The 13,421-nt window shown below is 38.0% G+C and overlaps 1 protein-coding gene across 1 annotated transcript; it reads right to left on the bottom strand.

The window, feature by feature from the left end:
* Positions 1-909: 909 nt before the first annotated feature.
* LOC139127851 (kinetochore protein NDC80 homolog) lies at positions 910-11,944 on the bottom strand. The gene is made up of 7 exons (XM_070693708.1): positions 9,975-11,944; positions 7,237-7,308; positions 6,675-6,768; positions 6,186-6,280; positions 5,649-5,793; positions 1,515-1,596; positions 910-1,093 (listed from the first exon to the last, which is right to left on the bottom strand). The coding sequence occupies exons 1-7, from the start codon at positions 9,996-9,998 to the stop codon at positions 910-912; spliced, it is 696 nt and encodes a 231-aa protein (XP_070549809.1). The 5' UTR covers positions 9,999-11,944.
* Positions 11,945-13,421: the final 1,477 nt, after the last annotated feature.

The raw sequence follows: 13,421 nt of genomic DNA on the forward strand, positions 1-13,421 counted from the left end.
GGGTAAACTAATTTTTATGACCAAGAATACCTACCAAAACCTTTTCTATTTGGAAATAACCTGGTGCTTGCTCCAATTTGCAAAGTTAAAACTTTAAATCACCCACTTTTGAATGTTCTTCATAACGTCAGTCATCACCTTTCAGCTCCAGTTATACTCCAGCAGAGAGCAAATCACATTGTATTATCTTCCCCTCCTCACAAAGCTCGCTTGTTGAGATTTTATCCACTGTTTTTGAGATGACAGCTAAGTGATATCTCTTTGAACATTGTTGGTTGTTGATTTTAGTGCTTAATGCTAGTTTCTCTTTTCAACTTCATTTTCCACCACTTTTTCCCCACTGCCAGGACATTTAAATTTGTTAGTCTCCTAAGCACATTAGTCACTGTTCAGACATAAATTTCTGTGTTGTTATCTGCTTGTTTTCTTTCTAATCACCTTTTCCAGTGTTTACTTGGTAATAATTTATTTTCCTTGGGAAGAAGTTAATTTTAGTGAGTGCCCTTTATTTTCTCCTTCAAATACAATCCTGTCACCCTCTGTCAAAATTTGTGATTATTACCTGGCGGTGTTGGTTGTTCAAAGCCCTTCTGGCTGTACCCTAAAGAGCTGTGTGGTCTCTGCTAGAGTAAAACTGGAGCTGAGGTCATAACTGACGTCATGAAGAAGTGTCAAACGTGGGTAGTTTAAAGTCTTTAACTTTTCAAAGTGCAGCAAGCACCAGGTTATTTCCCATTTGAAAAGGTTTTGGTAGTTAATCTATGGCATAGAATGTATCTTCTTTAAAATGACGAATGTCCAAACACTTATTTTCCTGGGGTGTTGGAGCTTGGTTAAGTGTCTATAGGACTATTTCGGTCCAGACTGATAACTAGAAATGGCTTGCCGATTGTAAGAAGTTGTTCTGTTTTACACATGCAACTTGATTGCTTCCCAAGTTCTTTTCCTTAAAACTGGCTCTTCTGCTAAACATTTAATGGCCTCTGACTTTTGATCAGCCTTGTCCCTTTTTATGTGGAGACTGAAATGCCTGTCAACAGCATCTTTTCTGTCTCTGTCCATGGAACCTTGCTTGTATTCCTTCTTTGTTTTGCTGAAAAAAAGAAAAAAGGAAAACCTAAATTAATTTACCTCAAAAGTTTCAGACATGTCAATCAATTTTACTAATGTATTTTGTATAATATGGGTTATGACTGTTTCATTAACATATATAAAAGGGTAGTGATTGTTGGAACTATACCTGACTTTCTTTTTACAAATGCCACAATTCATTCACGATGTTACATGCAAATGAGTCACAATAAACACAGAATTTAAAAGTTAACAAATACATCATGACATATTGTAACTTGCATCTCTGTATGTTTGTTTTATGGTTCCTGTAGAGCCTTTACGCGTAGTTCAAACTACCACGACTCTTCAAAGAAAGTATTGACAGAGGCAAAAATACTATGTAATTGCCTGAATATGGGGATTTTTGAGCCCCAAAAATATAGTCATATGATCATACAAACATATGTTTAAGTGAAACAAACATACCCTTGGATGCATCTCCTTTTACTTTCTTAACACTTCTTTTGCGCTTACCACCAACTTCTGAAAAGCAGCATATAATTTTAATTGAAATGTTAAAAATCTAGGAAGAAAGCTATTCATCATTATTGTATTCTTGCATTCTTTGAACAACCAACAAATACAATAAAACCCTTCACCGCAAGGTAACAAAAACAATACTGATGGAGGGTGACAGGATTGCATTTGAAGAAGAAAATAACTTACATCCACTATACCAGAAAGAATACCACTTCCCCAGGAAAATAAATTTTAACTATTACCAAGTGGGGAGCAGGATGGGTGACATTTGCTAGGTATTCTTGGTTATAGAAATTAGTTTACCCTTGTAAACTTCAATCCTATAGAATACCTACCAAATCACTTTCTCGGAAAGTACAGAATCCTACAGGCCATAGAAAGGAGGGAAACTACAATTTATTTCTCTCGAATGACTTGTTGGCTGACAGAAAGTGGACCAAGTTAAAACCAGGCCGTCTGATTCTGAAGCAATATCCCAAAGGTAAAAATACCGCAATTATATGGTGTCGATCAAATTTGATCAGAATTGGGAGATCGTCCATGTAGCCGACACAAACATGAACTGTCTGATACCGGCTACCAAATACTATGAAAAATAGTACAGAAAGAGCTACAAAATCACTATGAGTTTTAAGTTGCAGGTATAATAAGTCTGTGCCTTTGTACAAAATAGTATAAAAAATAGCTAATAGAAATGACTGCCAGGACAAACAGTGCTTCCTCCAGGATTTCAAAAAGGGGAAACAGTGACCAATAAGGCCAGGAAGAAAAAATAAATTGTTCATCGGAATCGCCGCTTCTACTTTGGCGTATTTGGAAATTTTTTTTTTTTTGATCGCGGCAAATTCTTACTTCCGCATTACAAATATTTTTAGTACTGCCGCTGGTGGCGCCCTACACTTTGTCGGGTTTTGCGCGGGCACGGGATTTTGAATGAGACTTCCGACGTAGTTGACCGCCAACATGTTGTTGTGACGTCTGAATTTGGCGAATCACGACGCAAAGTGGGTCGATTTGGCCAGAAATTTCCTCGTTTTGTAAAGGTTAGTACATGTCACATCGTGAGTATTAATTTGATCGCCAACATTCGACGTGATGGCCAACAGTTAGTTCCAAAGACGCTATTCAGTGTTTGTCCTGATATTACGTTTGGCGATTTATTCAACAAGATCGTGACAGCAGATGGACGGTGCGTCCGATTGAATGAAAATTGCATCGAAAGTATAAAAATTTACGGCAATGACAAAACACATGGTTGCGTCGATGTTAAAGTACGATCTGAAAGATGACTATATAACTTCACTCCGATTACAGTACAGTGTTGTTAGACCATTGTGTAAAATGTGTAGAGACAGTGGTAAAGAGGCCAAAACATGGGGCCAAAGTAAAATGAAAAAAACTCAGATGCTAGGTCCCACCAGGACAATATTAAAGGACAATACTGAATTGTTGGATTTCAGTAATTTGCTGTACATTTCAGTTTTATTCTGAGAGAATGTTGAAATTCTGACGTGTGACGTCACTTTCACCTATTGCTAGCGAGTGAGGTGAATTGGGATTTGACTATACAGGACAGTGAACAATGCAGAAATTATGTGACAAAGGACAGAACTTAGTGTTTATCATTGACATAATGTTGAAACTTTGAATACTGGTGTAAAGGTTGAAAAATTCACACTTCAATATTTTGTTCTCACGGCAGTGTGACGCAAAAATGACGTAAAAATTTCGCAAGTTCCCGGATGTCCGCGGTCAAGAATACTCAGAATATGTTGTGCAAACACTAACTGTGAATGTAATGGCCTATGTTATTGTTTGGAAATATAGTATTGAATTCAGTTACCAGTATCAGTGTTTCTTGTCTGAGATATTTCTGGTAAAAAGGGAAACAATTATCTTGCCTTGTCTGCATCTGTGCAAAAATGCCAGAGAACCGCGTTTACCTTCGGCCTAAAAAAAAAAAAAAAAAAAAAATTTTCGCTCGCCGCTCCAGGGACTTGGTCCAAAAATCCGATGAACAAGATTTTTTTTTCTCTGGCCTAACAGTTAAAATAAAGGGACATTCAGGTGATCAAAGCGCGCGAACAGAAGTCATGAAACGACTGAGGTTTGGGAAGGGTATGTAACTCCTGAAAATGTGGCATTTTTTATCACTATTTGGTGATACCTGAATAGATAACATCCTGAAAAAATGTTATACTCATATGCAGATAAGAATGGACAGTGAAATTGATCTAAATGTTATCACACTTGTGTAATTGGTTTGTAAAGTTGTTTCAAAATTTACTACAGGATCGGTAACTTTAGTTGAGTTGCGGCAAACTAAAGACGGATGATAGTGTTGTTTCACAGTAGGCTTCTGCTGTAATTGTTGATATAAAGCAATAAAGTAGACACTGATTAGTGTCTGTGTGTGTAGGGTAAAGATTTCCTGACTTTCTATCCCCGTACATTTCGACAACTTTCTCACTTACTACTTCTGGCGTATGTACACCTCTTTTCCTGTAGATCATGATTTTTTTTGCCAAAGAACTTCATACAATGCAAAGGCAACAAGAGTCTAATGACAACTAGACTCTGACTTGGCTGTGATACAATGTAACTCAAAGCAGCGGTATATAAGGAATGTAATATGAGTCTGTGTATGTGAAGTGCACTGCAAAGTGTACTCCCTGGTGTGTGTTTATTATGGGTTCATAAAAGCTCTTTGATTTTCACCGCAGTTACAACAAGTCAGTGCAACTTCTGAGGCAAGTTTTGGAACAACTTTACAAACCAATTACACAAGTGTGGCAACATTTAGATCAATTTCACTGTCCATTCTTATCTGCATACCAGTGTAACTTGATGGCAGGAAATGATCACAAACTTGCTTTATATTTTTTTACGCTGATATACACATCGCATTATGGAAATATTTCCTATTTTTCAGTAAATGCAGGCAATATCTTGCTTGTACAAAATCTTGCACAGCATTTCTGTGACCAGCAGATGACAAATGCCTGTCAAGGGTGGATGTAAGGAAATTTAAACACCTGCCAGGACTTGTGAATGAGCAGTTTCACAGTTTCTTAACAATACCGGTACTTGCAAAACAGTCCTTTACCACCCTTTGAAACAACCACTGTGAGTGTGAATGCTGTGAATTTTGCAACCATCCGTCGCTAAATTTTCTTGCTTTGCCTTTCTTAGCAGGTGACTAACAATCTTACCCTGATTCGTGGGACAATTCGTTATCATTCTCACTATTTGATTATCAGTGTGGAAGGTTGCTTGATCTGATGTTGTCACAGCAGTATATGTGGTGAGTTTGGTGAAAAACAATTGATACGTACTGGCTTGCCAAGAGTGTTGAGAACGGGTCAACCCATTTGTGATCAAGGAGGCCCTACATTGAAATGAAATTCAAGGTAGTACGTGGTGTAAAAATAATCCTCAGCTTGGGAATATTTTGCAACAAGTGTTTCAACAGTTTGTTCTGACTAATAACATAACATGTCCTGGGAACATTTTGCAACACTAGTTCCGATTTCGGTATGCTCCATTCAAACATATTAACTTGTGGTAGGAAACATTTTGTATTACAAATAGATTGTATTTACTTGTGTTCCAGAGATAACACTTCGTGTAACTGGACAGGCTGTTGTCAAAATGTGCAGGGTACACATACCCTAAAATTGTCTGCGCAAAAAAATCAGTGCATCCCATGACCCACGCTTGATAATTTAAGAGGACATTGTTTTCTATGTTTGCTGCAAGCACTCTGGAGGAAACACTGAAACCTACAAATTTCATCACAAGTCATTGTCAATGACATAGTCCCCACTGGGTAGTGAATTGGAACCCATTGACGGAAGTGATGGTCATATTGGATTGTACCACAAAACAAATGCATATGTATGACATAGGGAGTAATCCTTGTACCAAGTTTGAATGAAATCACTCCTGGCATCGTTGAGGAATTTGCATGAACAACAGATGCACAGACAAGACCATATCTATAAGTCTCCGGACTCTGTTCATGGGGGCTAAAAATCAGTAACTATCTGTCTTACCAGCTCTTTGGAAGTCTTCATCTTTCTCTTGTTGCCATAGAGACAGGCTGCTTTTGTGGGATTCAAACTCCTGCAAGTAGTTCTCAAACCTCTTCAAGTCAGTCTGAAGCAGTTGTTTTCTGTCATTGAGACTTGCCATTTTGTCCTAGAGTGTAAGAGGAAAGTATTAAAAAAACAAGACAAAAAGAAAGTCTAAATATTGCCATGAAATGGACACATAATTAACCAAGATAACACTGGGTTGATACGGACAACAATACTGGTAATATATTTTATTGTGATACATTTCATCACAGATATCATTGTTCATACATTTCTGTTTTTGTGGAAAAATGGACCTAGTTTTAGGGGAATATGGGATAGCAGAGTTGAACGTGTCACTTCACTGCGACTGATGAGTAAGACCAAATAATAATTTATGAATGAGGGTCATGCAATGATTTGAAACTACAACAGGACTTTGCTTTTTCAAAATGTGTATGACAGCAAAAACTATACACAAAGATAACATGTTGATTTAACCATTTTTTAACTTACAGATTCTAGTTCCAGTATCTCAAGTTCAGCGTTCAGTGTTCTGATTGCATTTTCCAATTGGTCAAGGTCCTCTGTGGCAATGTGGTTCCCAATCTCTGTGGTTTGCATAGGAGACAAATGTGAATAAACTAGCTTCACCAAGAATAATGTGAAATTTCAAACAATATTTTTGACTTTGTTCTCTTTCAAGTTTGAGTAATTTAGAAGATTGTTTGCAACAGCAAGTGTAATGTTACCATACCATATGTTACACCATACCCACATACAGTATACCAATAACCAGTGACATTGAGAAAAGGGGCCATGGACACAAAATACTCAGTATTTCATGCCTATAATGAACAATATCAAGGCTTTTGAGCTTGGGTTTAGCACTAGTAATATCAGCTGCTAAAGACTTCATAATTCTGATTTTATGTAACTGCAACAATAGATAGTAGAAAGGGTCCATTTTTCTGGGGTCTATGCAACAGACATGAAGAGACTCACTCATATTCTCAGCCAGCATTCGTTCATGGGTTTCAAAGTCATCGTGACCGTTCAAGAAGCCTGCATAACATTTTTCCAGATAACCGAACAGGAACTGTAAGGGTAGAGAACAAAACACTGATTGTGCATACTGCAACTTTTTTACCAATGGTCTACTGTATCATTTTTGTGATTCATTGAAACAATTGCCAAAATCTTTCCTACAAGGTTTCCCTGTGACTATACCAGGTCTCATCATGTATATATAACCAGTAGAAAGGCTTAAATGTCAAAAAACAGGCTACAGTGTATATTGTAGATGTTGCCTTTGATATACTTCATTTTAATTTACATGAATATGATAGATTCTCAAAAAATTCTCAGATATGGTTTTCACAGACATGCTTGTTTTGGACATGCATTGTACCATATTCATACATGCCCTGTGTACTCCCTCAATCAGGGACAGTACTGTGATTGTATGGTGATGACTAATAGAAGTGAGTGACCTTCTGCTGATCTGAATGATCAGACCAGAGGGTTAAAAAGTACCTGTGTTTCTGTATTGGTGTAAGTAGCTTACCCTAGAGTCGTCAGCATCATCGAACCCTTCACTCTCGAACATAAAGCTTTCTACATCCAGACTTAGCGCTGTCTGTGTGAAAAGAAATATGGTGCAGATTCTCAACAAGAGCAATCAGCAGTACAAACATGACTCTTTTCTGCGGAAGGAATTGTACAATTAATTTGTTTTCATCTACATTTTCCTGTCTGTTTTTGTCCCTTTGTAGTCATTGTCATTATCATACGCCCAGTCATTCATGCTGTACTGCTGTCATATCAACTTGACAAAGATACGCTAGTTGTACCGAAACGTAGCTGTAGGTCCATACCTGTGGTGTTTTAATACGGGATTCCTGCCTTTTACAGGCTGGTCTTGACTTGTACGATTTTAACACAAACTGAGAGATTATGGCCAGCATCCGCGCCCCATGAACAATCACAGATCCTAGGACTGAATTTTTTTTTCCCAAGATAAAGTTTGATTTCAGTTACATGTATGTGAGACTGGCAATGTCCATAGGACGAATGATGGTCATCGATATCACAGGATGAATTACTGAGTTTGTTTTTATAAGTTGAGAGGTCACTGCTACATCACTGTAGCGACTTTCTGCAGAGCCTCGACCAACAGTTTTACGCTAGCAAAATGGCGGTCTCCGGGTAGTAATGTCGGTTAAAGCTAGAAAAATGGTGATATTTCAATGACTTTTATGCAGATTTCTGGTCGTGATATGTCCCTAATAACCAAGTTGTGGATGAGTGTTGGCACTTTGTAATTTGGATGGAAACTTTTCAAAATATGTTCAAACAAAGTTGCGACAAGGGTACTGTCGGACGTAACATGGATGCTAGTCTACAGAGTTTCCCATTGCTGTGGTGCCGGATTTAAAATCGTTAAAGTCAAAACCAGCCCGTAAAAGGCAGGAATCCCGTCTGGAAACACCACAGCTATGGGCCCACAGCTAACTGAAACGTTGCGGATTGATATATTTGGAGAAACAAACAACAACCTTTCAGGGAGTGAAGAGTTCTGTGATACTCCTACATGAAGCAAAATTGATGCTGCAACATTATCAATGTTATCTATATTATATATGACATAAAATGACCCATATGGCAAGCATCTCTTGTCTCATTTGCATTTCATATTTTGAAGCAGTCATGGCTTGAAAGATTCAGAAGTGTGCAGGTATTCTGTGACCTACAATATTACAAAAATAATTGGACACAGCAGAAAGCCTTTAGTAACTCTGTGGATCAAATGAGCTGCACTGACAATGGAAACACCATGCCACAAGTCATGTTGGGTCACAGAATATCCACACATGCATGACGGGTACTCTTAACCCCTTGACTACCAAGGCCAATGTATTCCTATATACCAGGCCCCTTATGTAAATATTGATAAAATCTTGGGTGTGGTCATTGCATGAACACTGCTTAGAGTAAAAATTAAGTAAGTACCAATAACCATATATTTTCTGAATCACCATGAAATTTACCACTTTTTCATACATAAGTTTTGTATTTCCAGGTCACGTGACTGATCACACGACACATCATGTGACCAGAGTTGGCAAAGAATATGAATATTTGAAGCATCAGGAACTGTTTTGAATCCATAAAATGACGCAAATTTGAATACAGTTGCAATTTTCATGGCATTTGTCTTTACATATATGTAATAATAACTACCCTTTACTTTATTTATAGATGTACCTATTTAAGATTTTTCTCACAAAAGGCAGAGTAACTGAACCACAAACATCAGCATCTGACATGATTCTGTATTTGAAAATCAACACATTTTATATTTGTAAACACCTGCTTATGTCTTTTTTGCAGAAACATGCATCTAAAATGGTTATGATTTATCAAAAATAACTCACAATATTTAAAAATACATTTTAGGGAACAACATATCACATGACCAAACACATGACCAGTCATGTGACCAGTCATAATGATAGTATGGCTGCTATAAAATTTCACTGGCTTATAGTAAAAATTTTTATTTCCTCTAGTTTCATTCACGAATATTGCTGTGAAAAGAATATATTTACATATAAATCATTTGTTTTCAATAAATAAACATTTCATTGCATTAAAAAAAACCCATAAACATCTTCACGATCGTCCGTACTTCTGAAAACTGTAAACAATCAGCGCGACGCTTCTGTGATCAGCCTGACCTTTCAGGGTCGAGGTCATGGGTCACGACATTTGCTTCCGGATTTTGGCCATACTCGGACGTACGGGGGCACAATCACATTCAGGCCAGATCGGAATACATCAATCTTAGTCGCGCTGCGTGCCGACGCCGAAATTACGGGATTTTTAGCGACAAAAACGAAGCAAATACGCCTATTTAACTGTGCCGGATATTTCCGGCACTCAAGGTATATGGTAATTCAATATGGCGCCGGATATATCCGGCGCCATAGGTAGTCAAGGGGTTAAGTCTAAATGAATTTCACGATGTGTGAAATCAGCACCTGCTCTTCACCCATTTCCTGACAAAAATCACAACATAAACCTGTTTCAATGCAATAAATAGTAATTTTTTCCATAAAGTTTCAGTCTGGAGAGAGGAAAAACATGCCTTGTAATATTCTCAACAAAAGAGATGCACTACATGTGCCAATTAAGCTGAATTTGGCAATGTACCACCCCTGTCTCAAGCACCAACTTGCTACACAGATGTGTGCCATGATTTCCACTGAATTTTAGTCTATTGCTTTAAATGCTGTGTCTTACCTCGACAAAGTCTAATAGCCACATTATAGCACCAGGATATGAGGCCAAGTGTGAGGACTATCCATTGTGAACATGTTGTTGTTGTTATAGATAGAAAATAGCATTTTCACATTGTAGAATTGTCCCAGATGTATGCTCCCGTGTTGACAGTGGATTTCTGTCATTCTGTGGAGGTATCTCAGTTGACAGAGGTGTGGCAGCATTTTCACTTTGTAGAATTTTCCGAGGGGATGTTTGTTGTGTTGATAGTGGATTTCTGTCAATCTGTGGAGATATCTTGGTTGACAGAGGTGTGATAGCATTTTCACGTTGTAGAATTGTCCCAGGGGATGTTTGCTGTGTTGATAGGGGATTTCTGTCATTCTGTGGAGATATCTTGGTTGACAGGTGTGAGCAGCATTTTCACATTGTAGAATTGTCCCAGGGGATGTTTGCTGTGTTGACAGTGGATTTCTGTCATTGTGTGGAGATATCTCAGTTGACAGTGGTGTGGCAGCATTTTCACTTTGTAGAATTGTCCCAGGGGACACAGTAAGTGAGGCTACCCACAATTCTCCATGATCTGTACACACGGAGATCACTCACTGAACTGAAGCAAATTTCTTCTGTACACAGAACAACTCGGTCCATATTTCAAAATTCTGGCAACATAGTTCTGATAATCATAATTTTCTGATTTCTCACTGTGAATAATGAGAAGATCAACCCCTTTTCCGCGGAGGAGATAGCAATTTTGTAATTTTGTCGACATAGATTTTTGACAGCCATATACAATATTTTCAAGGAAACTGGGGGAATAAGTTGCATCTGTGTTGGCAAAAGAAAGGGTATTGATTTTTTTTTAATGTTCGTAACAAAGGAAATGTGCATGTTTGACAGGTGGTACGATGAGACCATCTTAGTTGCTGGTAATTTTATCTTGACAAGTGTGCAATTTTTAGCACCTCCAAACATCAACTTCTCATTCAATTTACTCTTGAATTTTAAACATAATCAATAATTTTGGAACATAGTTTTAACAAATAATCCTGAACTTAAATTATAAGTTAATAACTGTTAAGAAACTGATAAAATTGAAAAAGCCTTTAGCAAAACATGTCTGAGTGAACAAATCAAGGGGAATTGTGGGTAGCCTCACTTACTGTGGGGATGTATGCTGTGTTGACACTGGATTTCTATCATTCTGTGGAGATACTCAGTTGACAGAGGTGTGGCAGCATTTTCACGGTGTAGAATCGTCCCAGGGGATGTTTGTTGTGCTGATAGTGGATTTCTGGCATTCTGTGGAGATATCTCAGTTGACAGAGGTGTGACAGCATTTTCACGTTGTAGAATTGTCCAAGGGGATGTTTGCTGTGTTGATAGTGGATTTCTGTCATTCTGTGGACATATCTTGGTTGACAGGTGTGGCAGCATTTTCACATTGTAGAATTGTCCCAGGGGATGTTTGCTGTGTTGATAGTGGATTTCTGTCATTCTGTGGAGATATCTTGGTTGACAGAGGTGTGGCAGCATTTTCACGTTGTAGAATTGTCCAAGGGGATGTTTGCTGTGTTGATAGTGGATTTCTGTCATTCTGTGGAGATATCTTGGTTGACAGGTGTGGCAGCATTTTCACATTGTAGAATTGTCCCAGGGGATGTTTGCTGTGTTGATAGTGGATTTCTGTCATTCTGTGGAGATATCTTGGTTGACAGAGGTGTGGCAGCATTTTCACGTTGTAGAATTGTCCCAGGGGATGTTTGCTGTGTTGATAGTGGATTTCTGTCATTCTGTGGAGATATCTTGGTTGACAGAGGTGTGGCAGCATTTTCACGTTGTAGAATTGTCCCAGGGGATGTTTGCTGTGTTGATAGTGGATTTCTGTCATTCTGTGGAGATATCTTGGTTGACAGAGGTGTGGCAGCATTTTCACATTGTAGAATTGTCCCAGGGGATGTTTGCTGTGTTGATAGTGGATTTCTGTCATTCTGTGGAGATATCTTGGTTGACAGAGGTTTGACAGCATTTTCACGTTGTAGAATTGTCCCAGGGGATGTTTGCTGTGCTGATAGTGGATTTCTGTCATTCTGTGGAGATATCTTGGTTGACAGAGGTGTGGCAGCATTTTCACATTGTAGAATTGTCCCAGGGGATGTTTGCTGTGTTGACAGTGGATTTCTGTCATTGTGTGGAGATATCTTGGTTGACAGAGGTATAGGGACTGGACTAGCCGTCTGGTGTAAGACTGTGTTGTTATCCTTGGGAGTTGATACTAACTGTGTTGAGATGGCCGATGAACCTTGCCTATATTCTGAAGAGATACTCATTAAATTGCCACAACAAGCTGCGAAGGAAAAATCACAAATACTAATAAATAGTTTATCAATATTCAAAAGACCAAATTGAAGTCTTCATATAATATTGGTTAATTTAAAGGGACAAAGTATCTCTCTTTTGACATTATTTTTGTCAGTTTAGTTTGAATTCTTTTTCTAAACTATATTTGTTGTTCTGTTAACTTAAAATTGTTGAATCACCAGTTTTTTCAATGTACCTTGTACAGTATCTACATGGCACATCAAAAATTCTGCTTTGGTACAATCTAACATGCTTTCCCACAATTTCGCATGAACGCATATAGTTCTGTTTTAACAGCAAACCCTACACCCATATTATTTGATTCAAGGACATATACCAGTGGCAATAAATTGCATTTACAAGTCTCTCAGTGTCAGCGACTAAATACCATCTGCAGGCAGCACAACCAAAGCCAGATGCTAGCAATCCCTCCAAGAGAATACCTTTCAATATTCACTTTCTTTGAGCAGGTTCCTACCATGCGTATGACTTGAATGTATAATGTAAAATTTCCAAGAAGTTATTTTTTGTACACTTTTACAATAATTTCATCATATCACCTTTAGAAAGTCACTAGTATTGAACATGTTGCCACCCTGATATGTATGTTATATTTCCTACAAGTATTGATGCCTGCCACTGTTGCCCCTACTGGTCGCGTTAACATTTGGCCCTACACACTTAAAACAATCTATATTTAATACCTAGAGACTGCAGACAAACTTCAACTGTGGATCTTTTTTTCTGGCTCTTTATCAATCATTGATTGATGAGCTGCATGACACTTTCCAAGTCAGCTAAACAATGTATAAGCCTGTAATTACCCTCAGACATGTTCAGGATAACTGTATCTGGCCTTTAATAATATGGAAAGTATTCCTCAAATGGGTGATGACCATAGCTAAAAAAATATAGTAGAGAATGCAGCGAGCAACCTGAAACAAATCATCCATGTCAAAGTTAGTATGTACTTAAGCATTATGACCAAACATGTTGTGCATAAAATATAACATATTTCCCCTGCCAAGATCTGACATGCTCTTTAGCAATATTTATGACACTCGATTACGTCAACCACAAATCATTGTGCTGTTCCGATGATGCATT

Source organism: Ptychodera flava, unplaced genomic scaffold (assembly GCF_041260155.1).
Source record: "Ptychodera flava strain L36383 unplaced genomic scaffold, AS_Pfla_20210202 Scaffold_38__1_contigs__length_1544198_pilon, whole genome shotgun sequence".
Taxonomy (NCBI): domain Eukaryota; kingdom Metazoa; phylum Hemichordata; class Enteropneusta; family Ptychoderidae; genus Ptychodera; species Ptychodera flava.